The following is a 27,150-nucleotide window of genomic DNA, read 5'->3' on the forward strand; positions in this document are numbered from 1 at the left end:
AAACGCCAAGACTGGGGTTCTGCTCGGAAGGGTCCTGAGGGTTGAGGTGGTGTCAATTAAATCAGCATATGTGCAATATGACTGCCAAAAACTCAGCCCTCATTTGATTCCCTTTGATGTGACCCATTCTCTTGGGACCAGGATTCCCACCACGTGCAGCGTTCTGCTCAGTAATGTAAAGACCAGCTCAGCTTGGTGTGAGGAGAAGCTGGAGGCTAAGTCTCTTGTTTAACACTCTTTTGGATGGACCAAGATGAGCGCTTAGTGCAGCCTTATAAATAACCACTTATCAAGAAGACCACTCCTTAGAAGTAAAGAGCAAACTTTGTTGATTACACATTGGGTTGCAACGGCATGGTTGGCAGTTCGAAGCCACCAGCAGCTCCTTGTGAGAAAGAATGGTCTTTCTACTCACATAATCAGTAACAATCTCTGAAACCCACCAGGGATCTCTGAGGGTCAGCTATGGACTCGCTGGCAGTGAGTTTAGTTGAGTGAGGAAATCGCTATGAATTGGAATCAACGCCACAGCAGTGAGAGAGGGAGGATTTTCATAAATAGCTCTCCAGCCTTTTCTTCTGAGCCTCCTCAGTGTAAGGCATACTGAAACTTGTCCGGCATCCTAGCAACATCTGCGTCTCTACTTACAGGGTACTGACTGCGTGTGAGATGCCTGTGCCACGAGTTGAACCCAGGTCTCTTGCAAGGAAGATAAGAATCTACCCCTGACCCACCGCGGTCCTCAGAAGAACAGGCTTGGGCATCTTGTTCTCTTTGGCTGTCCTGGAGTTGATTTCATGGCGACCCCATGTGTCCGGGATAGAAGTGTAGCATTGGGTTTTCAAGGTTGTTTTCTTTGGGACACATTGTCAGGTTGTCAACAACATCGTTCTTTTGGAAGCACAGTGCCAGGGCTTTCTTCTGAGACATCTCTGGGAGGTGTCCTTTGCTAATAATACAGTGCTTAAACTTTGCACCCTTTAGGTCTTACCCACTACTACTCGCTACTATCAAGCTGGGTCCAGCTTATCGTGATCCTATAACCTTAGGGTTTCTGAGACCTATATTTGTAGGATCAGACAGCCTCGTTTATCTCCCGTGGAGCATCTGGTGGGCTTGAACCACTGACTTTGTAGTGAGTGAGCCCATACTTAGCACATAGCACCACCTGAGTTCCTTAGGAGTCCTTTAGCCACGTGTAAGTCTGTAACATCTATTTTGGTGCCTGGCACAGAATAGATGCTCAAGAAATATTTATTAGTCCCATGCCTTTTTCCTATCAGTCTCACAAAAGTACCTAATTCATGCTTTGCTTGTAAAAAAAATGCTCAAATAATTGTTGAAGCGAGGATCAGGTGGCGTTAATTACACACAGAGCAGTATCTTTGTGACCCCAGGCTCTGTTTCCTTCGGCATCTGTTTGGGCAGCTGACACCACGTGCCCTGCTCTGCCTTACATTGGATGTGTTTGCATCTCCTCGGGGAACTGCAACCCCCTGGGTGTGTGGACCGTGCATTGATCAGCTTGTTTTTCTATTTTCTTGTGGCACGGAGCCTGGTACATAGTAGGTCTTTAAGAAAGATGATTGGATTTAAAAAGAAATAGGCCAGAGTGAGCTATAGATTACATGGTTCTCAGCCTGGTTTTCACCACTTGTCATCCTGGGTCCTCCCTTGCTCAGTAGAACATTGTCACCTGGTTAAAGGAGCAAGGTTAATCATTATTACTGCCTTGAGGTGGGCAAACACCTTGTGGGCACAATGCATCCTTTCATGGATTAATTACTCGCCAATGATTTCACTTCTGCAGAAAGGCTCTTTTACTCGGCCACCCCACCCCCACTCCTTGCCTTTTTTCTTTTTTTAAGCTGAGCAGGTGTGCAGAGCCAGCCCTCTCTTGCCACAAGAATGTTCCTTTTAGGCAATAATTATCTATGGCTTTTCCCCACCAGGGAGTTGCAGGGAGACCCAGGGTGTGGGCTTGCTGCCCTGAGAATGGAGTTCTTCTTCCCATGCTTCCCAGGGTAGGCGCGAAAACCCCAGTCCAGGCTGGAGGGCAAGCCCCTCTGTCCTCTGGAGGGAACTGTGCACCTAGAATAGCCAGCCTGTTTTTTAGGTGTGGAACTCAACAATTGATGACAAATGTTTATGTATTTGTGGTCAGAGAATGTTTTGTGGCTTTTGTTTTGGGGGTTGCTACTGTTGTGCGTTGGGCTGCTAACCGCACGGTCAACCATCCGCACACACCAGCCATACCTGCTGAGAAAGACAGGGCTTTCGCGCCCATGAAGAGTCCAGTCTTGGAAATTCCCACGGGCAGTTCTACCCTGTCCTGCCAACAGGGTCGCTGCGGGTTGGCATTGAGTTGACGGTAATCAGTGACTGTTCCCATTAAAAGACTTGTGTTTCTTTCCATCAAGATGGATAGATCGGACTACAAGGAATTATCTCTTTAGTGCGTGAGGCTGACTATAAAGATGAGATCCACCCGTGGAGCTTCATTTCCTAATAATTATTTCTAGTCGCTCTGGGGAACACTTCTGAGCGTGTTGGGTGGAGGGTGTGTGCCAGCTTTGCCCGCACAGCCCTGGGCACTCTCCGGCTCCCAGGAGCTCTCGGCCGATACCCTGGGGGGCTCATGCTCTGCGCTTCTCAGGTGGTTCCCTTGCCAATTAGTGCGGGCCACTATCCAGTGCCTCCCGTGACTTCTGGGAATTTGATATTTTAGAGATTTCCTATGCATCTCCGTGTGGTATAAAAACTCTCCTGAACTCAATTGATTGGCAGAGGTCTTGGAAAGCCCTTCAGAACGGATCCTGCTCGTTGAGTCACAGTGAAAATACAACCCCGCGGGCCGGCACCAACACGGCGGCTGGTAGGTGTCCCTGAGTCGGTCCTCACTGGGCACGACAAGGTGCATCAGAACCAGACCCCATCCTCTGTGTTGGAGCCTCGTGTCGCGACCACTGTGGAGATCAACTGTAAATCACCGAGGCGGATCTTCAGAAAGATCAGGAGTGTTTGGGGAATTTCAGAATCATTCCCGGTGGGGCGTCACACGAAGTAACTTTCCCGACTGACTGCTGAGGAGGGATGCGATTCCGTTTTCACCGAGGCTAGAATCATGGGAGCAAATTGGCTGCATTCTCAGTGCTACCGACTCCGCCTGGCACCCTGCGAGGCCAAGTGCCCACCTGTGGGAGAGCTGGCCCCCTTCAGTCAGCACTGTCTGCAGGTTGCCTGGGAGTCGGGGTGGGAGGTAGGGGTGGGACGCATGTCCTGGCTGTTTGCCAGTTGGACCTTAGAAGCGAAGCCGGACAGGCAGCATGCTTGCTGTTCCGAAACTCCCCACACTGATGTCAGAGTGCCTCCGCCTGGACGGGTGCAGAGAAGGCCCATTGCAGACGTTGACCACAGTCATGCTGGGCCTTCCTTCTGGAGAATGATGCGGTGTTATCCAAGAAAATTAAATCTAAGAATGTGCCTTGCACTCACCATTGTCGGTCCTGGGCACATGCTTCAGAGAAGTGCATACTCATACCGGTCCCTCGGTGGACAGGGAAGTTCATGACAGCACTGTCTGTAATGGCAGGAGCCGGTGCAAACCCAGGTGTCCATCCCTAGAGGACGCAGTTTGAAGTGAAACAGGTATCGTGGTGGTCAGAGGCAATGCACTAGAAGTATATGTAGAAGTTCAATGGACTTTGAGCTAGTATTGCGTGAGAAAATATAAGAAACAGAGCAAGATGTCTAGCACCATATAATTAATATAAATTTAATGCGTTCATGCAAAGGAACACCGCATCTTTTAAAATGATAAATCTAAACCTATCTGACAGATATTAGATTGAGTGCCTGGAAGTGGGAAATGGGGAAGTGGAGGATCGGACCAGAGACGGGAATAAAGGCAGAAAATAACTTAACCTAAGAGGGCGCCTTTCCATTTTTATTGACTAATGAAGAAGTGTCCCTTAGTGCAGGGTGACATGAAAGTGTATCTTTAATTGAGGCACTTGGTTATCTATGTGCTTGAAGCCAGCACAAGCAAGAGGAGATACTGAATCATGAAGAAATAGAAACAATTACAAGCAGCTCAGAGTATATGGTGACGACAGATACGAAAGAAAGTAATTTTTATACAGAGTGTTCTGGGTGCCTGGAGGAAGGTGCCACCAACCCCACCTGCAGATGTCAGGGATGGCTTTAAACTAACAAGCAAACAGTACACTGGGGCTAGAACTTAAAGGATGCATTTGTGTTTTCAGGGAGACACAGGAAGAAAGAGCATTTTAGATTAGGGAATGATGGTGAATTTACATCTCGACTCCAGTCCTGTCAACTCTGTTTGGGAACTCCATTTCGGGTTTGAGAAGCAGCCAGGGGTTCTGAAAGTCTGCAGAGAAGCACGGGAGCTAATGCCGGGCCATGCACCTGAGGAGGTGTTTTGGACAGGATAGCCGGGATCTAACATAAAAGAAATTTTAGGTCTAGAGATATTTTCTAAAGCAGAACCAGCTCCGGCTTCACGAACTCCTCTCTCATTGATGGACTATCACGTGAAACTGTAGAGAACAGCTCACTTGGGAGAAAAAGTCTCGAAGCTATAGGTTTTTAGTTATCAGATGTAAGGGAGGCAAGATGCCAGGTATCTGTAACCAGATTTTCACCACTTGTCTGTCAGTTTGTTGTGCTGTGGTGGCTCGTGGGTTGCTGTGATGCTGAAAGCTATGTCATTGGTCTTTCAAATACTCATAGGGTCCTTCAAAGTGAACACGTTTCAGCAGAGGTTTCAGACTAAGAACAAACTATGAAGAAGGAATAGCCTGTAAGCTCAGACGAACTGGCCACTGAAAGTCCTATGGAAGTCATGGAAATATTGTCAGTTATTGAAAACCTAGTAGGTAAAAGTAGAACGTTGTCAGAGAGAGTGCCAGAAGATGAGTCCCCAAGGTCAGAGGTACTCAAGATATAACTGAGGAAGAGCTACCTTCTCAAAATAGAATCGACCACAATTACTTGAAAGGAGTAGAACTGCAGGAGTAAAGCCCGTGGAACTTTCATTGGCTAACGGGACATGACTCAAAACGAGAAGGAACAGCTGCACACACCAATTAATAATTGGAATTTATGAAGTATGAATCTAAGAAACATAGAAATCATTAAAAATGAAGTGGAACAATTGAACACATGAACACTATTCTAGGTGTTAGTGAGCTGAAGTGGAAGGGTATTGGCTATTTTGAATCAAGAAATTATATCATTGACTGTTCTTGGAATGATATAATCAAGAGGAACGGTGTTACAGTCATAATCAAAAAGGAAATTTAAGATCTGTCTTGCAGTACATTGCTTATGTGATAGGATGATGTCTATCTACATATAAGGCTATCCAATCAATACAACTATTATTCAAATAAATGCACCATTCACTAAAGCTAGTGATGAAGAAACTGAAGAATTATATGAACTTCTTCAGTTTGAAATTGATCAAATGTGCAATCAAGATGTGGTGATAATTATTAGTGGTTGGAAACAAAACGGAAGGAATGGAAGTTAGAAAATATGTTCTTCATGATAGAAACAAAGCTGAAGATTATATGATAGAATTTTGCAAGACAAATGACTATTTTATACCAAATACCTCTTTCAGCAACACAAGAGGTGACTGACTATTCATGTAGAGTCAACATTGTAGACTTCTCCACAGGGATTTTCCAGAAGTCAAATTGGCTACATCTGCATAAAGAGTCTAAATCTGTGAAAGAAGCTCATCATCAGCAGTTAAAACAGGGTAGGGGTCCACTGTGGAACAGACCATCAATTGCTCATATATAAGTTCAGGTTGAAATTAAAGAAAACTAAAACAAGTCCACAAGAGCCAAAATATAAATATATCCCACCCACATTTTGGGAACATCTCAAGAACAAACTTGATGCACTGAACACTGATGACGGAAGACCTGCTGAACTGTGGGAGGACATCAAGAAAATCATCCATGAAGCAAGAGAAACGTCATTACAAAGCCAAGGAAGAGAAAAGATCGAAGTGGATGTCAGAAGAGATCGTGAAGCTTATTCTTGATCATAGAGTAGCTAAGGCCCGCAGAAGAAATGAAGTCAAAGAGCTGAACAGAAATTTTCAAAGGGCAGCTTGAGAAGACAAGGTAAAATATTATGCTGAAATGTGCAAAGGCCTAGAATTGAAAACCGAAAAGGAAGAACACACTCAACAAATCTTAAACTGAAATAACTCGAGAAAATTCAGGCCTTAAGTTTCAATATTATAAGTTTTTCTGGACAAAATATTGAATAACGCAAGAAGTATCAAAAGAAGATGGAAACAACACACAGAGTCAGTGTACCACAATGATCTAGTAGAGTCCGCCATTTTAAGAAATCGCATATGAGCAAGACCCAATGGTGCTGAAGGAAGAAATTCAAGTGGCATCGAAAGCATTAGCCCCAAACAAGGCCCCAAGAAGTGTAGGGAACTGCATATCCCCCTACCTGGATTTAAGCCATGTACGACCTTTAAGAATTTACTCTCAGTTTCCTGCCATACAAACGGTGCCTGGTAGTTTTACTGCCTTTGTTTCACCCGCCAGATGGTGGTTGTCTTGACCCTTGCTAGGATTGGTGCTCTTTCACTAGCAGCTGCTGTGTTCATTGGTCAATACATGACTGGTGGCATTTCCCCCAGGCTCCTGGTATGCTTCATTAGCATACTTACCTGTTCGATCTGTTGCCCGCCATTTCTTCCTTATTTGGGAGATGCACGACTATTGGCTACCTCAGCTGTACCTTACTTCCATGTGACGTAATGGTGCCTGCCCTTCGCTGGCTATTTAAGCCTCTGCTCTCAGCTCAATAAACGAGGCTTGATCAGATTCCTGTCTTGCCTCCATTTTTCGCATCTCTTGCCCATCTTCATTCCCAGTCCCTCTTTCAGGTACCCACATTGTTGATGTCCCATGGGATGGGACAAGGAATTGATGGACTACCAATTGAAATGTTTCAACAAGTTGATGAAATATTGGAAGCACTCACTCCTCCCTGCCAGGAAATTTGCAAGATAGCTACTTGGCCAATTGAAAGGAAGAGATCCATAATTGTACCCATTCCAAAGAAAGGCGCCCCAGCTGTGATTATCAAACAGTAACATTGACAGCACGTGCAAGTAAAATTTTGCTAAAGATCATCCAGCAACAGTTGCAGCAGTACATTGACACAGAGTTGTCAGTGGTTCAGTTGAGATTCAGAAGAGACCGTGGAACAAGGGATCTACTGATGTCAAATGGATGGTGGCTGAAAGCAGAGCATACCGGAAAGATGCCCTCTGGTGTTTCATTCATTATTCAAAGATATTCACCTGACCCAAGCCATGGTATTTTCAGTTGCCTCACATGCATGTGAAAGTTGGACATTGATAAGGAAGACTGAAGAAGAATTGATGCATTTGAATTGTGCTGCTTGCAAGAATATTGAAAAGACCATGGACTGCCAAAAGGACAAACATCTGTCTTAGAAGTACAATTAGAGTGCTCTTTAGAGGCAAAGATGGCAAGACCTCTTCTCACTTACGTTGAGCATGCTGCCAGGAGAGACCATTCCCTGGAGAAGGACGTCATGTTTGGTGGCATGGAGGAACAGCAGAGAGAGAGAGAGAGAGAGAGAAACACTTTGGACAAGAGGGCTTGACAACAGCTGAAACAATGCGCTCACACATAAGAACATTTGTGTGGATGATGTAGGAACAGGCAGTGTTCTGTTCTGTTGGGCACAGGATCGCTATGAGTCAGAAGCAACTCATTGATGGCACTAACAACAACACCACAACCAAATTAAGAAGGTGAGGATGGCGCTGATATTATACAGGTAAACTTAGAAGAAGAGCAAAGGCACCGTGATGCGGTTCCCCGGCAGCTTGCATTTGCTTAGTGAAATAGAAGGCAGGTAAACTGGGGGAGGATGGCTTTTAATTAGTTCAAGAAGAGGGACGAATGAGTGGAATTACTGGTTTGGGAAATGGGAGTTGAGGTTCCAGGACTGGCAGGGTGCACTAACGGAAGCATAAATTAGGCGTGGGATCAGTCTGCATCACTGTGTTCTTTCCTAGAGACGTACTAGCTGCCTGCTGCAGATGGCAAATACTTCGAGTTACTTAGTGTTGAGGGTGGGAGAAAGAGGAGGCTTTCTCCTTCCATTAAGAGTTACAGTCTTGGAAACCCATAGCAGCAGTCTGTCATGTCCTATAGGGTCACTGTGAGTTGGACTGGACTTGATGGCAGTGAGTTTTGAATTTGAGTCCGGAAGTTTTCAGATAAGGCTGAACCAGAAATGTTGCTAATGAGGAGCAGGCAAAAGAGAAGGGGGGTTGTAGAACTGACCTGGGGTGGGAAGGGAACACCCAAGGGTGGCAGCAGGCTGGACCAGCATGAGAGCTGGGAATAAAGATTTGTCTAGTGTTTTCATAAGAATGGTACTGATGTCTAGTACACAGAAGATGAGGCAACAAAGTTGAGTTGAAACATTCGCCAAATTGAGAGAAATAGGGATAATTCTGAAAGCAAGCTTTCCAGAACCAAAAGTCCAAAAATGAAGATTTCGGGCAGGCACACATCATCAGGGTGGTGGATGCCAACAAGAATTGTTGCAACCAGATTGCAATCAGAACAGTAGTGACTCCCAAGTTGATGAGTAACAACTAGTGTTTTGGTTTAGTCGATTGTCAGAGCTCCAAGAAATACAAATACAATAGAACCCTATAATTGACAGCATCAGTACTTGACAGATTTCAACACAAAATGTTGAAAAAAATTTGCAGACAGCCCCCCACCCCACCCCACCCCGCAGAAGAACTTACTTCAGAGGACAGCACTGAAGCTACAGCTCAGGGAGAGGGACGTGTCTGATCAGAGCACATAGGAGCAAATGAAGGGGGTGGAAGAGAGAGTGGAGCACATCCTGGCCCTCCAAGGCTTGAGGATGAAATCCCTGCTCAGAGCAGTCAATGCACAGAGAGGACCATAGGGCCAGTCCCACTATGAGACATAACATCCCTCACTGACCCACAGCCCTACGGGGGATAACACTGGAGACACAATGCAGGAACTGTGCCTTATCTGACCCCACCACACTGAGGTAAAACACTAAGGGTGTGCAATAAAACAGCAAGGGTAGCAGAGCAAGGAAGTCCTCAGGGGATACCAAAAATAGAGTTTAGGGCCAGAGCATGGCACCCCCCACCAGACTCGACCGGAAAATACTCCTACGGGTCAACAAACAGACCTTGAATTACTTACAGGCTTTTCTTTTTTTTAATTATCATTGGTTTTTGGTTGTTGTTGTTTGTTTTCTTTTGTTGCTTTGTTTTGCTCTGTCTTGTTTTTTGTGCATATTATTATCTCTGCAGATCTATCTAGATAAGATAGGTGGGATAAACAATCTGGAGGAGAAAAGATGGGGACTTATGGTTTGGGAGGACATGAGACAGCGGGAGGTAGCGGGAAGGAAGTGGGTATTAACAAACCCAGCGACAAGGGAACAACAAGTGATCTAAAAACGATGGTGAGGAGGTTGTAGGAGACCTGGTAGGACTTGATCAAGGGCAGTGTAACCAAGTGGAATTGCTAAAACCCAAATGAAGACTGAACATGATAGTGGGACAAGAGGAAAGTAAAAGGAAATAGAGGAAAGAACTAGGAGATAAAAGGCATTTATAGAGTCTGAATACAGGCATGTATATATATAAATATATTTTTATATGACAATGGGGAAATAGATCTGTGTACATATATTTATAGGTTTAGTATTAAGGTAGTAGATGGCCCTACTCAAATACTCCCTCAATGCAAGAACGCTTTTTCTATTAAACTGGCATTCCATGGTGCTTACCTTCCTGACATGCTTGCTGAAGAAGCAGGTACATAAGCAAATGTAAAGAAAGCTGATGGTGCCCGGCTTTTAAAAGATATAGCATCTGGGGTCTTAAAGGCTTTAAAATGAATAAGCAGCCATCTAACTCAGAAGCAACAAAGCTCACATGGAAGAAGCACACCAGCTTGTGTGATCACGAGGTGTCAATGGGATCAGGTATCAGGCATCAAAAAAAAAATCATATTATTGTGAATGAGGGTGAGTGTGGAGTGGAGACCCAAAGCCCATCTGTAGGCAACTGGACATCCCCTTCCAGAAGGGTTGCAGAAGGAGACGAGCCAGTCAGCGTTCAGTGTAGCAACGATGAAACATACAACTTTCCTCTAGTTCTTAAATGCTTCCTCCCTGCCACTATCATGATCCCAGTTCTACCTTACAAATCTGGCTAGACTAGAAGATGTACACTGGTACAGATAGGAACTAGAATCATAGGGAATCCAGGACAGATAAACCCTGCAGGACCAATAATGAGAGTAGCAAAACCAGGAGGGCAAGGGGAAGGTGGGGTTGGAAGGGGGTACTGATCACAAGGATCTACATATAACCTCTCCCTGGGGGACGGACAACAGAAATGTGAGTCAAGTGAAATGTCAGACAGTGTAAGACATGACAAAATAATAGTTTATAAATTATCAAGGGTTCATAAGGGAGGGGGAAAATGAGGAGCTGATACCAAGGGCTTAAGTAGGAAGCAAATGTTTTGAGGATGAAGATGGCAACAAATGTACAAATGTGCTTGACACAATGGATGGATGTATGGATTGTGATAATAGTTGTACGAGCCCCCAATAAAATGATTTAAAAATAAAAATAATAATGCATTGCCATGAAGCAAAGAGAGAAAAGAAAATTTTGCATTGGAGCTGGAACAAAACATTGCAATCCGACCCGACGTGATTTTTGTAAATAAAAGCACTTCGTGCTTCCCTTTTGCGGCTGTGTTCCAAGAGCTTTGCTGTAATGTTGTTAGTTTTTGTGGCTTTTGTACTGTTTTTAGATAAACATGTATCCTAAGAAAGGGTTTTTTGAAAAAAATAAGATAAGGAACTGGTTAACCGTGTTATTGATTTTGTCGATGATAATATAGTAAACCCTTTCAGAAAAGTTATGTAAACACCAGCAGCAGACCACATTAGACAGAGTTTGTTTTAGAGAAATCCAGCCAGGTGCTAGTGAAAAAGGCAACAGAGGGGGAAAAAACTCCTGAAAAGCAGCTACCAGTTGATTTTAGGGAAGGGAATTCCCCTTCCAAACAGTGACTCTCTCTCCATCCCTCCTCTCCACATCCGTGTCCACAGCTCCAGATCCTCATCAGTCTCAAGGTATGGGCCATACTGTAGTTGTTAAAACCTTTAAAAAAATTTTTTTTTGTTAAAAACTTTTTAAATGTTTCTTATTTAAATTATATTTTAACTCTGAACTTACTTACTTTGAAATTTCTGTATTTCATTCTGTAATGCTTTGTATAAAAAGGCAAATTAGGGTAAAAACTTGGTGGTTGAGAATGGATGAATCCATTTTCAGTTATTTCTTATGTGAAAAAATGATTCAGAACTTGACTGCATCGTATCTCGAACGGATTAGCGTCAAGGTCGGGGTTCTACTGTACTTTAAAAAGGTAATCTTCTGGGTATCAGGAAATTCAAGGTCTTGTTGTTGTTTGTGGTTGGGGGGGCGGGCACTAGCCTACGACATGGCCGTGCACTTTGATAGGGAGATGGAGCTGTAGAAGCCCAGGTAAAAATAGCAACTCAACTCCATCTGACGTCCATTAGACTGTCATCTCCAATATGGTAGATCATCTTAGAATACGTGTCTCCAATCCATGAACTTGGAAGCCAAGAAGAAGGCTCTTAGATCTGCTCATACATAGAGGCAGGGAAGAAGCTAAAAATGAAAGATAGTGGAAAGGAATTCAGTGGAAGCTGACGACTGAGTCACTGCAATTCATGCGAGCGTGCTTCGCGCCGACTGCCCTGCTCAGAGGTGACCGTGGCTTATGAAGGTCCTCAGGAGCCTTGGGGTAACTAGTTCCTGGAGCACTTAGATGACTGCCCAGATGGACTTCAGGTACAGCCCTCCGAACCCTCTAGAGCACCTAACAGCAACTTCTAAAAATATTTGTACTTCTCGATGCCAAAGTATGTAGTATGCATGTGTTGTTAGTCAAGTTGACGGAATCAAACTGATTCCAACCCATGGCGAAGACACGTGTGCAGAGTGGAAGTACTCCAATGGGGTGTTCAAGGCTGGGCCCTTTTAGAAGTGGAGTGCCAGGTCTGCCTTCCCAGGGGCCTCTGGAGGGATTCCAACCGCCAATCTTCAGCCTAGCTATGGGGCCTCTCCAGTTGCTTCTCACTCACAGCCAGCCTATAGGTGAGTGTAGACCTGTTCTCATCAGACTTCTGAAGGCATATAAATATACTTCTTCACATAGGCAGACAGCCTCATCTTTCTCTCACTGAGTGGCTGGTGAGTTCACACCGTTGACCTTGCCATTAGCACCCCAACCGTTAACTCACTACACCACCAGGACTCCTTGGATAGGTCTCTCGTCGGGGTCAATGCCTGCACATTTCCATTTGACTGATTGAATCAATGAGTTCCTCAAACATTTTTATGTATGTTTCTGTCTTCTTAAATACCATTTCAGTTTTGTCTTGTTTTTAAAAACATTTTCTACTGAATAGAAAGAGTTATTCATTTTCAGGGGAAACCCAAGGACGTTTCATCCTGTAGGGCTCTGTTGGAGTCACCAGTGCGTGGACTGCAAATGCAAATTAACAGGCTGGCACCGTGGGGACCACGGCCCCTCTGACTAAAAAGGAAAGTACTTTCTGGTTGTTATATTTGGAGATGAGTCGGTGGGGAAAACATGCCCCAAAGCACGTGACACCTGGCTCCGTCAGGTGGCGCTTAGGTCCTAACAGTGTGGCCCTTTGTCACCTTCTCCACAGAACAAATAAAAATAATAATTCCTCCAGCTTAGTTATGTGCTTTTCCCTCCCAGCTCTTGGGGACAAAGAAAGAGGAAAGCTTTGTGCAAGCCCAGAATATTTCAGAACTGTGTTATTTTGTAGATAAGAGAAACATTTCAGCTATCGGGTCCAATATCCTTGTTAGTTGCTTAGTGTTACTACCTTTTGCAAGTTCAACCAGACAAATGTATTTTTTTTCCTTGAAGGAAACATTCATTCTCCTAGATGCCTCAGAAGTCCTGAAACAAAGACAGATAAACCTAATCAAGAAGTATATAATAATTACTCTCTGTTCTAGCAGTCCTCAGCAAGACACAGCTCCTCGAGTTTATAATTTGGGGGTGATAAGAGGGCGACTTCCCATTAGAAACAATTAGAATAATCTAGGCAGGCTTATAAGCAAGTGCACGATACTGTGGTTCACACGCAGCTCAGCGTGAGCTCCAGAGAGGGAGACTACTCGGAGACGACTCAAGTAGTGTGGAAGGAAGTCATGGGTAAGTGAATCAGACCCTGGGCGTGGAGGACAGAACGAATGGACTTGAGGAGAGAAGAGGGGTGTTTCCTCTGAGCCGGGGGGGGGGGGAGAGAAGGGAAAAGGGATGCCAGTACTTTGGAGGCGGCGAGGTTAGCCTGGTGGGAATGAGTTCGTGAGGAGCAGTCGTGCTATGTAAACCAACATGAGGCACCCCCCACCCCAAACCAGAATTGTTGACATGTGTGCTAATACCCGGTGAGCGAATGCCATGGTCTGAAGCTGAGACTGTCCACAAAGTCGGGAATGTGTGTTTGTGTTTCGGTCAGTCACTGGGGAGCACTCCAAGAGTATCCAGTATGGCTGACAACGTAGGGAACCGCCGCTGGTTCTCCGTGTAAGACTCTGTTCTGGGTAGGCTATTGAAAGGGAGCAAGGTTCTCAGAAAAAGTCAAGTCAGGATGCTCTCCTACGAGGTTGGAGCAAGTTTCTGGTGTGGACTGATGTGACTGGCACTTGTCGCTGTCATGTTTCAGAGGAGCTGAGTAAGTCTTTCTTGACTAGGTAGAATCAGTTCTGCTCCCAGTGCATCCCCAACACCTGCTGGACCAAGAGCAGGCATTTGCTAGTGATTTGTTGGAAGACCCGGAGCTGGTAGGGAGGCCAGACAGGAAGGGGGGCGTGTTGCAGTTAACACAGCATCCGGTACATGCAAAAATGAGGGCTGCTTATTCCACCTGGAAACCAATTGTTTCCACTCGACTCACCCATGTATTTCGCTGTAGAACATGGTGACGGAGGAGAGAATAAACAGAGCACAGCATCATGTATGTTAGAGTGCATACGATCCCCCTGCTAACCAGGGGACCCAACATGACAATGGGTGATTGAAAGCCATGGGGCACGGCGGCAGAGCCTTCCCTGTTTTCCTGTGCTTTTGCAGGAAGTGCATTTTATAGAAAAGTCAGAGAGGAACTGAGGGGAAATAGAGAGCTCTGAGCTGGCGAATTCACAGCAGGCGGACAAGAGCGCTCGCCGCCGCTTCACCACCCAGCCTCTCATCCGCAAGGGCTGCTCCATGGGACCCTGAAGTGGCTGGCCCAGGCCCGGGGGCTGCCCTGATGAGGACAGCGCCAGGCCCGAGTCTAGGATGGTAAGAATCTGATTCCTTGCTTTCGGGCACCCGTTGATTGTTGGAGTGTACGACCAGTTTGTTTTTGCTTTTTCTTAGGTCATTTACCAACGTATATAGAAAACTTTAGTTTGTTCATGCTTCCAGCGCTACCTTAAACAGCTCGTTGAGTCTTTAAGCGTACCGTCTCGTTCTTCTCCAGGTTGGCACCGCGGAGCTGGCCACTGGAAAGACCTGAGAGGTGAGGGTGTGCGTGAGCGCCTGGAGGACCTGCCCGCAATGGCCAGCTCGCACGTGCTGTTTGAGTTCTCCTGTGTTTAGCTGCAGAGATGAGAAGGCTCTGAACCAAATGGTAGTGAACTAAACCCCCATGTGCTCCGGCCCCTGCGGGCGAGTGTGCTGTGGATGTGGGGTCCCCGCAGCCCTGGGAAGTTAGCGAGTCGCTCCCAGCCCCACCTTGGGCACCGGCATCCGTTAAGAATTGCGGACGTTCTGAAAGCGCTGGGGGTATTTTTAGATGAGGCTTGTTCCTCCGAATGAGGAAGTCTGGCAGATGGCTCTTCCGGCTGCATTATTTTCTCCGGCTTTCTACCTAGCTAGTGTAGAGCAAACTCTGGCAAGCCTTCTCTCTATAAGGACAATGGGGGGAAAAGCCATGCTGGAAACCCCGGGCGGCAGCTGCGGGGCTCAGAGCTGCTGAGGACACTGTCCGTCCGTCCGTCCGTCCACACCCGGCTCCCGTATTTCACCCTGCTCTCCTGTGACTGTGTCTAATCAACAGTGGGAGGCAGGAAAGGAAGTCTGAGCAAGAACAAGCCCTTTATCACCCTGCGTGAGAGAAGACATCTGTGGGGGCTGTGCTCTTGCTGCAGCTGATAAGACTGTTTTTCACCACCCAAAGAAAAAGGACTAGAATGTGTGGTTTTTGTCCATTAAAGCCGCTTCCTGAAATCGCATGACATCAGATTTCATTCTGCAGATGGCATGCGTGGCTTCATTAAAACCAGATCAAATTGTTGTTAATGATGGGGAAACACCTTTCTAAAAGATCAGTGTCGTCTTGATGTGGTTGTTGTTAAGTGCACTCAAATGCTCAAGTTATCGTTGGATCATATGTCTCGCGGCACAATCCGTTAGGACTCGGGAAGACTAAGCGAAGTCCCGTTCGGAATATTAAGGAGTTTGTTGGGATTCTTAACTCTGTGCACACACGGGCTGAACACATTGGCATGATTGGATTGTAAGTCTCTGCTTTGCGAACGCGTCTCCCCTGTCATTTTGTAAACCGATGCGGCTCTGTTCATTCATTCCCTAATGAAACTACACGGGTTTTCAGGGTAGGTGCTTTTTAATGTCGTTCGTATAAAAGGCTCTTCACTCCCAGGAGTTGATATCAAGGAAAAAGTGTCCCGCAAAGCCTATTAGAATGCATTTGCGCTTGAGTGTTCCAGTGCCTATTGGATTGTAAAGGAGCCCTAGTGGCGGAGTGGCGGCACGTTGGGCTTCTAACCACAAAGTCAGCGATTTGAAACCCTCAGCTGCCCACCCCCCCCAACACACACACCAGGAGAAAGATAAGGCTTTCTACTCCTATAGTGTTACCGTCTCAGAAATCCACAGGGTCACTTCTCCGTTCTCTAGGGTCACTGTGAGCTGGCATTCACTCAATGGTAGTGAGTTCCTGGGCTTGAATGGGTTATAGGCATTGGGCTTCTAAGCGCCAAGGAGGGCAGTTCAAAACCGCTGTGTGTCTGCTCCGTAATGCATTCCAGTCTTGGCAACCCCGTGGAGGGTCCCAGTGAGTCAGAATTGCCTGGGTGACAGTAGGTTTGTTTGTTTTTAAAGAAGCCCTGGTGGCTGCACTCAGCTAGTAACTGCAAGGCCAGTAGTTCGAACCCAACCGTGCTGTTGGGGAAAGAATCGGAACTTCTTGAACTTCACTCAATGGATAAGCAACAGTAATCATCTTCCCAGAAGCTGTGAAAATTCCATTTGGGATCTGGATGAGATTTTCCAAGGTCTTCTTTTGGAATCCTTCCGCCCCCAACACTCACACACACAATCTGTGGAGAATATATTCTGCACAGATAGGCGTACTCTAATTTTGTCTGGCTTCATTGGTGAGTCTTTGAAGCTGTAACGTCTAACAGCGTAACTGCATTCAAAAGAATTTACCCTACAGTTTCAGCAGAGGTGTGGGTTCTGGACAGTTCCCTTGTCCATCCTGGGAACTACTATCCTGTGGTAGAACCAACCCTCCTCCTGCTCTGAGGCCTTGGGAAAGTCCTGTCCTCAGGGATAGATGCTTGGCCGGGTCTGAGGGTCTCTCTGGTTCTGCACTGGGCAGCGCTGTAGCCCCTAGCTGGAATGTGCTATACATACATGCTACACACCAGGGTCTGAAGCCTTCGTATGAAAAAGGAGGTATGCTTACCTTTCAGAAACCAAACACAGGTCGCTAGTGGTGGCCGCCCCTGAGTACATCCAGACCCTAGTGATTATTTGTGCTATTGGAAACCCTCTGGTTTAATTAATAAAAGTCTCCAGTGAGCACACAGTGCAGTTCAAGGAATAATTCAATTGACATTGGTCTGCCTCCCCGATTTTTCCTTTGGACATGTTATCAGGAGAGACCATTTCCTGGAGAAGGGCATCATGCTCGGTAAAGTCAGCAGGCAGTGAAAGAGAGGAAGGCCCTTGGCAAGATGGGTGACACGGTGGCTGCTGCAGGAGGCTCAAGCACACACCGATTGTCCGGCTGGTGCCGACCTGGGCAGTGTTTCCTTCTGCTGCACAAGGACTTGCTATGAGTCGGGATTACTTGATGGCACCGAACTACAGCAAAACAAAAAGTTTTTTTCAAATGTTAATATTTTTCCTGTTGCTTTTATCTTTTAAAATAGGATATTCCAGATAGAGTGGAAGACATTTTCCTATCCAATTCTTGTTTCTTCTTTCCCAGAGCACTGTCTAGATGTCTACATTTACCCTTTCAACTAGCTTTTTCATGCTGTCTTCTAAGCCTGATGTGTATTAGATACTTGTAAGTGTATTTACTACGGAGCCCTTTAGGAAGAGGTGTGCTGCCCCAGTTTGAGAACGATGGTTTTTATCCATTTTCTGGTTGTTGTTGTTTTAAGCAAAGCCCCAGAAGTATTTCTCGTGGTCTAGTGTAATACACCTGAAACAGAAATGTCATAGATCCTTGTAATGAAGGGGATACATTGAAATGTTCTGGGCTCTTTGGAATTGACTTGAGGGCAGTGGGTTGATTGGGTTATTGTATGTATTAAAACAAACTGCCAGTCATGCACCATTACCTTGGCTTAGCCATTCATTCACTACAGGTGATTTGAGTAACATTGCTCTAGGGCACATATCTAAAGAGGTAGGAACTGGTTTATAAGGAAGTGCATATTCAATATATACACATAGATGTATTTAAAGAACTAGAGTGTTCTTTTTCCTCTATTTTGAGCCCCATAGTACTCTCGCCTTCTACTGGGGCCATCTTTTGTGACCATATGCAGAAGGGTCCTTGGTGATACCCGGCACCATCTGGTTCTTTGGGCTCCGGGTAAATGCGGCTGTGGTGCCTGTAGGTGGGTTTCCTCTGAGTTTTTGGTTACCTTCTAACTGCTTTCCTCCTGGAGGGCAGAGATGTAACTCAAGTGGCGACTTACCTCCTTGTAAGACCCCACATGCTACTTCCTTCACTAACATGCAGATCATGATTTGTGTGAACCATGTTTTACCAACTGACTGAGCTGTCCCATGAGGCCAAGAAAGAAAACCCACCTTGGAAGGTGATCTCTGGCAAGGCAGGGAAGTGTCTGCATTTTTGTGTTCCTTGACTTGATTGATGTGCTTGCACCCACCCATTTGAATTTCCATGTACCTATATTGCTGGATTGGTACTGTACGTGGGAAGATCCTTGGTAGCTTAGTGGTTAAGTGGTTGCCTGCTAACCCAAAGGTTGGAATTTTGAACCTGCTCCTGTGGAGGAAGATGTGGCAGTCAGCTTCCTTCAAGATTTAGTGCTCAAAAGCGTATGGGCCGATTATTCTCTGTCCTCTCTGTCCTCCAGGGGCGCTATGAGTTGAGACTGACTTGGTGGTAGTACGTTTCTAGATTCTATCAATTCTTACCTACTCAACCCCGTACCTTGATGCCTACTCCTGTGCAGTATGCCTAACGCCCATCTAGTTGTGCTCAGCCGATGTACTTTGGCGGGGTTGTGCTCACTGTATCCACAGTCAGCGCCTCGTTTACCGAGGGCAAAGGTAACAAGTCTCTACCATCTAAAACATGCTCTCCACAGTCCCCCTCTCCTAGAAACCACTAATGAGCACTGGTCTCCATGGAGCTACACTTGTCATCTTATAGAGGAGATACGACATGATAATTGCCCTTAAGTGATTGGCTGATATCACATAGCATTTCAGTTCATCCACATTCTGTTCCCTGGATCATCATTGTTCTATGTGTACCACTACGTGTTCTGGTCATCTGTCCATGGGCACCTCAGACTTGAGTCCTTTCCATGTACTTGCTATGTAAGTAAAGCAGTGATGAAGATAGGTTTGCCTATGTTTGTTTCTGGTCTTAGTTTTAGATCTCTACTAGTAGACTTGTCGGCGTACTGGTTACTCCTTGGGCTTCTAACGGCAAGGTCAGCAGTTTGAAAGCACCAGCCACTCCACTGGAGAAAGATGAGGCTTTCTACTCCTTTAAAGAGCTACATCTTGGAATCACTCAGGCCAGTTATACCCTGTGCCATAGGGTTGCCATGAGTCGGCATCAGTCTTAGGGCAGTGAGATTCCAGGAATCGACAGAGTGCCAATCGAGATAGTTCAACAAACAGATGCTGTGCGGAGGTATTCACTTGTGTCAAGGAATTTGGAAGACAGCGATCGATCTTTCTGAGATTTTATATAAATGTCGTAAGATCATTGGAAAGGAGAAAATGTTACCCAATTCATGTTGTGATTCTAATGTAACTCTCACGCGGACACTGGACAAGGACAGTTCCAGGGAGGGCGGGGGGTGGGGGTGGTGCGAGAGGGAAGACTTTTGAATGGGAATGTTAAACGTTCTTCAAGGAACTCATGGAAAAATCCCCATTGTCTTTTCATTCTATTTTTCCATGAGCTTTTTGAAGCCCCCTCAGATTAGTAAAAATGAATACAGTAATGTGTAGTAAAACAAGTGAGATGGTTAAGGTCCATTGTGCCAACCTGGCCAATGAACACATGCGGGATTAATTGAAGGGCAGAGAGATAAATGGCTCAGACAGGCTTGCCCTTCTGGTCTCTTTTTCCCTGATGGTTGGACCAGTGTGTGGCTGCCTTAGCTAGCATGGCTCACTTCCTGTGGGACATCCCTGAGGAGAAGCCACATGGACTTCCCTTGATGCAGCCCTAGGTGCTGTCGCAGCTGCATGGAGACTCCTGCCAGCGCTGAGATGCTTACTGGATTCAAAGACTTTCTACCCACTGGCCTGTGATCCTCCTGCATTCATCATAATTGAGTGTGTTTTGTGAGTTTGAGGACTTTGTCAGACATATGGGCTAAGTCGGACTTATGGGTTTAGATGCTTTCTGAATGTACACTTACCCTATATATAAAACTCTCTTTTCTACACATATGAGCTTCTGTAGATTTGTTTCTCTTCTATCCAGACTAACACAAGTTATATGCAAAATGTGAAGAAATGGATTAATTTTTAAAAACTCATTCATGGAACTCATCAGATTAACTGAATAAAGGAAAGAAATGATACCATTTTCCTCGCAGATTTAGAAAACATACTGGGTAAAATTCAATAACAGTGCATGATAAATATAAAATTCTTAGAGACCTTGGCATTGAAACAAATATCCTTTACCTGATACAGAGCACGTAACGAAACTTAGGACAAACAGCCCGTAGTATTGAAGCATGCCTTAGTGTTTTGACGTGGAATTTCCGTTTTGCATCTGGTTTAGGGTAATTTAAAAATTTTATGCTTGGCTATTGCTTTAAATAATTGTGTGTGTGCGTTTATATGTGTAGGAAAGTAAGTTCAAAAGTCTTGTGTTCCAATTCACATATGCCTAGGCTTAATGGGGCTCTGCAGTCAGTGGCTGGCTATAGACAAGCTCTCTCAGTTATACACTTGTCTGAATCCCCTTGGGGTACCTTCTAAAAAGGGTCCAATCAACACAGCTTCCCAGAAACCCACCCACTTCAATTCAAGTCAGAGGGCTCAGCTCAGAAAGTTGTGGTGACTCTTTTGGGGGTGGAGTGGGGAATCTTGATAGATTTTATTTTTGAAGTACACAGGACAATCACAGGGGCTTATTAGGAAGAGGTTTTCAGAAACTTGGACAAATGTGCTTGACACATGGATGTCTTTATGTATTGTGCTAAGAGCTGTGTGAGCCCTCAATAAAATGAATTTTAAAAAGACAAAGAAACTTGGAAATGCCATTGGTGAGAAAAAGGCCATGCTTGTTGTCAGAGGAATTTGGTTCCTCACAACCTTGTGCCTGCACATTCTTCCAGGGTTAGTTAACAGGGGTTGTCCGGGGAGAATTTTGTTGGGAAACCGGACCTGATCTTGCCCTTTCAGATTTCTTTTTGACCCCCAAACGCAAAAGACATTTAAAAAGGCGCACAAGTTGAGTGCCCTTGGATGCCAGACTGCTGTTTTGACTCAGTGCAAATCAGAGAGCTCAGAATTCTCCAGGAGATGGTTGCAGAGATAAAAACACCGCCTTCAGAAATACATCGACCTTGACAGGAAGACCTGATGTTGAGTGTGGCAGTCGGAAGCCAAATCAATACTGTATTGTGTCTTTCCTATAGCCGGTACTGAGGTGTGGGTCAGCTGCAGTGGGAACAGGGATGTCGTCCGGAATTTGATATCACATTTTGATAATTTTGTGTAATAAAGTCTCTGAGTTTTTAGCAATGTTTTTAACCTGTTCTCATATGTGTTTGTGTGTATGTCTGTGTGTATAGGCACAGACGTATACATATAAGTTAGTATTTTACCCAGATACTTCTTCCTAAGTGTTTTCCTAAGTTGAGAAGTGGGAAGCTTTGCAAGTTCACAGCCACAGTGATGCTCGATGTTCTCAATGGACCATGTTCCGGGATAGAGTAACCCCGAGCTCGGACACACCTGGGAGGGACAGAGCAGTTGGGCCGCCATTGAAATGGTTTCTCTGCTCGGTAGAGGAGTTCTCGTTTTTCACAACTTCATCATAGCTTCCTCCAGGAGAGCCACTGAGAATGAATCTGATGCAGATAAATACATTTCATGAAACTTCCTGTGATTCTGTTACCATCAAGTAAAATCAAGATGATCTATTATTCTAGAACTTTGTAAGGATTTGATATTTTCATGATTCCTCCCGTAATATTGAAAATATAAAGAGTCCTATTAGCCATAGCTTTTCAATCATGATCATGCTTGTATTTGATAGCTTTAAAACTTCTTTTAATATGCTTTTAAGGTTGGGGGTAGTGGGAGCGACAAAGATCTAGGGAGCACTTTTCAGAGTAACAAACGGATTTTTCTAAATCTTGCTGTCCACAACTGTTAAGCAAGGAATCCCAATGGCTGTGAAAACCCCGACAGGGCCTCGCAGTGCTGAACACAAAGAACGATCGATAACTTCTAGACTGTACGGTCATGGATAGGAAATACGGCAGTTCCGATACCCAATCAATACGGTATTATGTATTTCCTACAGCGGATATTGAGATATGGATCTGCTGTAGTGGGCACAGGAATGCCATCAGGAACTACCAGCGCAGACACATCTGGGTTACCACCACCAGGGAAACAGCTGGATTGATTGTGGTCTAACTCCACGGTGGAAATGTCAGCTCAGAAATGAATATTCATGATGTGCCCCTTGGAAAGTGTGTGTGGAGGGGCCAGTTTGAGGAAAAACCAATAAGCTAAACACACTACCTCCTAATGGAACTGCTACGTCCAGGGAAAGTCCTCTCTTCTCTACTTTTCTGGCGAAAGATTTTCCTAAAAAACCTAAGGGCACATTTCACAGTTCTGGAATGAGAGATATGTTACTATCGTTCTGGAAGTCCAGTTAAAATTTAAATGAAAAATTCCTGAATTCCAAGGAACTTGCTAGACAGATGCTTTACCGCTGTCATCATATGAAAGCACCAGGCAAAAGTCAAGTTCCCTATTTTCACTTCTAGTTGGCAACTCACTTGTCTGGTGAGCTTGCAAAACCTTCCTAGTGTTTGCATGGCTGATTATGTCCTGTCTTCTTTCTATGGATGTTAAAGTTATTATAGGCCGCCACCGATGTCATAAATATTTTGGCAGTGGGCTCAGGGTGTAAAGGTAATCCCACCTAAATCATGATGTTGGTGTTGATCTAAACACAATAGACGCTCTTCTCTCCAATATGAGCCTGTGGTCTCCTGCCATTCAGGCGCCGAATGTGTGAGCTGAGTCTTTCCGCAATCACTTGGCCAGCGTTGGCGAAGCTTCAAGAACATAGAAAGTTCTGAATTGAAACTAAATATTTGATTCCTACTGTTTTTCCATCTTCCAGGCACCTTCTGAAAATGAACAAAAGCAGCTCTGATTTGGAAAAGGGGAGCCAGGGCTCAGCCGGGAGTCTCAGCCCATCCTTCCGGGGTGTTCAAGTCAGCTTCACCACCGGCTCCACCGACAGCCTGGCCTCGGACTCCAGAACCTGCAGCGATGGAGGTAAGGGGATGGGGAGAATTAGATAGCTCGGGGGCTGCTATCGGGTCCTTTTGACTTGGCATCAACTCAGTGGTCGTGAGTTTGACTTTGCACTGGGTTGCCGGGCAGTTCTGGCTTACTCTCCAGGGGTTGGAAAGGCTGAGATAAGCCTCATGCCTCGGTTCTGCTGTCTTCCTGGACTGGACAGACTTCATCCAGATTCCAGCCAGGTTATTTCTCAGTTGAGTAGATGATAAGCTGCCTTGCCCCGTGTTGCCCTCTCCCATTGTAAATGCCCATGGCAACAAGGCGGGAGAAGGATACATGGAAAGTACATCGTAGGCTGCCGCTTCCTTGGGGACCAGCCATGTCTGTGTAGGTGCTCTCCCATCATTTCTGTCATCAGAATGAGGTCCATAAGGAAGATGCCCACCCATCCGAAGTTCTCACCTTTGGCTTCTCCTCTCAATCTCACCGTCACTCAGTGGGGAGACTCCAGTTTCCACACATGCGTACATGCTTGGAAGCAGCCAAGTGTCCAGAGGAATGGAGGCCAGGAGGCTTCATTGGCCACCATCCATCCCACTGGGGATTAAGTTGGGAGGCTTACTTTGTGGATATGCCCTGGTTGAACAGATGTCCTAAAAAGAGACTCTCGTGTCTCTTGCAGTTCCTGACCAGGATGGGTAATGTTTCCCAGCTCACTCTGACCCCTTCCCACATTCTCTGTGGTGCATGTCCTCGCCAGGGCCTCCCTTCAACATTCTTTCATGTGATAGGCTTTGACGTGGGCTGGCATGACTTCCTGTCCTGGCTGGGGAAGGGTTTCTTCTCCTCGGGACGCACTACTGGAGGGCTCTGTTGTCAATGGACTGCTGGCTCCACTTGCTTCATGTCATAAACATCACCCGCCGGGGTGCTCCAATAGGAAGCTGCTGCTGGTGTGGACTAAGAGAGACGAGGAAGAAAGGTCTGACCATCTCCTTTGAAAATCGTGCATGGGGTTACCATGATTAGGGCTGCCATGTTAACATCCCAGGCCATCAAGTCCACTCTGATTCAGCGTGGCCCTCGATAGGATTCTAAGGCTATAAGTCTGTACTGGAATAGACAGCCCCCTCGTTCTCCTTTGGGGGCTGGCACATTGGAGGGTTTGAGTCACTGACTTTGTGGTCGTTAGTCGTCCAAAGCCTCGCCCACAGCACCAGGGCTCCAGCTACCAGCAACAGCCAACATGAATCTGGAAAATAGAGCCAGCAGTGAAGGGATATTAGAAGTCCGTCATTAACCAGGCAGCTCAGGTCTGTTATTGAACAACTGCCTTTCAGTTCTGTGAGTCCTTATTCACTCATCCTTCATAGCGGAACTATTACCCATCATGCATTTTCTTACCATATAGAATCCATTACTGAAATCGAGTAAGGGGATCAGAGTAAGAGAGGCAAAATTCGTTCAATTTAAAGTGTCTTGAAACTAGCACATGGTGGCACCTCTTCTAAGAGCATATACCAAATCAAAAGATGTCACGAGGCAATCGGTGTGTTTTGTTAACAAGAGCCCACTCACTAAAACTGCATTTCATGTAGGCTGGGCTGAGTGAAGTGAGGACAAAGCCATTCCGGGGCATTCCATAATACTAGTTTGATCTTCCCCAGAGTTAATGGTTCATGATAGTTACCAACTACCTAAATTGTGTGACAAGAAAAGGCAAACATTAAATTTTATCAGAGACACTAACATAATTGGCATTTTAATCTGCTGCATTTTTAAAGCCGTTCATCTAAATTTTGTTTATAATGTATCACTTCATAGCACTCTGAATCCCACATCTTTAGACTTGTATCACATTTCACGTTCCTCAAAGCACATCTGTCACCCAGTTGTCCGTGTGGGCAGTTCAGTTGACCAGTGCGTCCCCCGGGGAAGGACAATCCCTCTCAGCAGTTGTTGGGGTAAGCGTGGCTGGGAGGGACAGGCTGCAGGTGTCGCATCGGTGCCCCACAGGGAAGGCTATTTGCAGTGAAGGGATGAAGGGACGAGAGAAATGCCAGAGAAATGCCAGGAAAGGTCATCAGAAGACACTGTGCCTCTGTGATGACCTTTAAATATGTAAATGCAGTCATTATGGCTAAGTGCTCAAAAAAAAAAAAAGAAAGGGTTGATGGTTCGATTCACCAGTGGCCCCACTGGAGAAAGGCCGGGTGACCAACCCCTGTAAAGACTGGAGTCAACACCGCGAGCGCAGACCACAGGTCAGAGGCATTCCCTGTAGTTCCATGGCTAGCAGATTAGAGGCACAGAATGTGGGCTGCATCTCTTGACAGATGGAACGTCTTGTTCTCCATGTCAGCCAAGGAGATTATTTTAAGTGAACGCATTAGTCCAGGTATCGATCGGTCTGATAGATACTTGGAGAGCCCCAACACTGCGGCGGGCACAGCTGCCGACGCCGCCAGTCCCACTGCCAGGCAGACGTGCACAGGAAGGAGATCAAGAGGCCCAGTAGCTGGCATGGCAGCAGATAGTATGAAACAACAACAAATCAAGGGGCAGAGGGGAGCGCCTGCCAAGGGGGTTCCCAGAAGGCCACCAAGATCAGACATCAGTCAGAATGAGTGATGGCTTATCCCTTAGCACACCTGTGCTCCTCTCACGGGCTGCTTCCTGAGCCTCTGGAAGAACACATGATATTTTCTGAAAAGGTGGTTCGGGAAAATACATCTAAGGCGCTCGACCTAAAAATATTTTGTGACCTTTAAGCAGGACTGGGCACGTGTTGCTGGCTGCATGTATTCGGTGTAATGTAAGACATTCACGTTTTATGGAAGCAAACGGAGTCCCGGACTCCATTCTGAGACATCTACTTCTAAAGGAAATATCCCCACAGAAATGGTAGTCATCCTCAAGTTTGCCTGTGGTCAGAGTCAATGGGACTCTCTACAGTGGGACCTCATCTTATTTTAAACTGATTTTTAAAATATATGTTGTATGTTGTTACTTTAATAATATTAACACCTGTCTGTGATTAAAAATTCAAAGAATAGAGAAGAGTATGAAATTAAAAAAACAAAGTCCCTTAACACCCTGATCCTAACTTCCACATACAACCCTCTCACCCTTTCTGTCACCCCAGTTTGGGCAGCCATATTTTAAATAGTATAAAAATGTGTGTGCATTTTTGCACTTGTATAGCTTGAGATGGGCTGCTACAACCAGGCCCACAGTTGAAACTCATCAGTTCCAAACCACTTTCCCGCTGCATGAGAAAGACGAGGCTTTCTGCTCCCGTGAGGATTTAGCCTTGGAAAGCCACAGGGCCAGTTCTCTGCCCCGGGACTGCTGGGAGTCGGAATCCATTTGGTGGCACTGAGGTTTTTCATTTCGTTTTGTTTTGCATTGTATTTTTTAGATAGCTTGACATCTTCCAAATGAGGCCCTCCAGATCTACCTCCTGGCTTTGTTTTGTTTTTCATCAAGGGAACAACTTACGCCCTTCTCTAAACATCTTTACATTGTCTTCACATTGTTTGCAGTGGTTTCCATTAGCGTGATTTGATGAGCATCTCTGTATTCGGAGGATAACCTCTTAGAAGAAATGGACTTAATCTGTCGAAATGAGGTTCATTTTAAATAGATGCTACCTAATTATCCCGTAAAGATGTCAATTGACACTTCGTCTACAGCACCGTGTGCTTTTAATCCCTCCATTCCCAAACGAACCTTTATTTTCCCTGTTCAGTGAAAGCTTTCAGGATTTCATTGTCATGAAGGCAGGAGCCTGGAAAAGCCCGAGTCAGGGACTACACTCAGTCTATAGCCGTGGCATCCAAAGTACCGTAGCCACTTTCCCAAACCAACACAGCCGTTCTGTTCATTTGCCCATTAATCACATTCACATCTTAATTACTCTT

At 45.6% G+C, this 27,150-nt stretch overlaps 1 protein-coding gene across 1 annotated transcript in view; it reads left to right on the forward strand.

Moving 5' to 3' along the window:
- PRAG1 (PEAK1 related, kinase-activating pseudokinase 1) overlaps positions 1-27,150 on the forward strand; it is a 63,877-nt gene that overhangs the window by 18,460 nt on the left and 18,267 nt on the right. Inside the window, exon 4 of the mRNA XM_075556743.1 lies at positions 23,103-23,260. Coding sequence (XP_075412858.1) covers positions 23,103-23,260 — 158 coding nt within the window. The remainder of the gene's footprint in view (positions 1-23,102; positions 23,261-27,150) is intronic.

This window comes from Tenrec ecaudatus, chromosome 8 (assembly GCF_050624435.1).
Source record: "Tenrec ecaudatus isolate mTenEca1 chromosome 8, mTenEca1.hap1, whole genome shotgun sequence".
Classification (NCBI taxonomy): domain Eukaryota; kingdom Metazoa; phylum Chordata; class Mammalia; order Afrosoricida; family Tenrecidae; genus Tenrec; species Tenrec ecaudatus.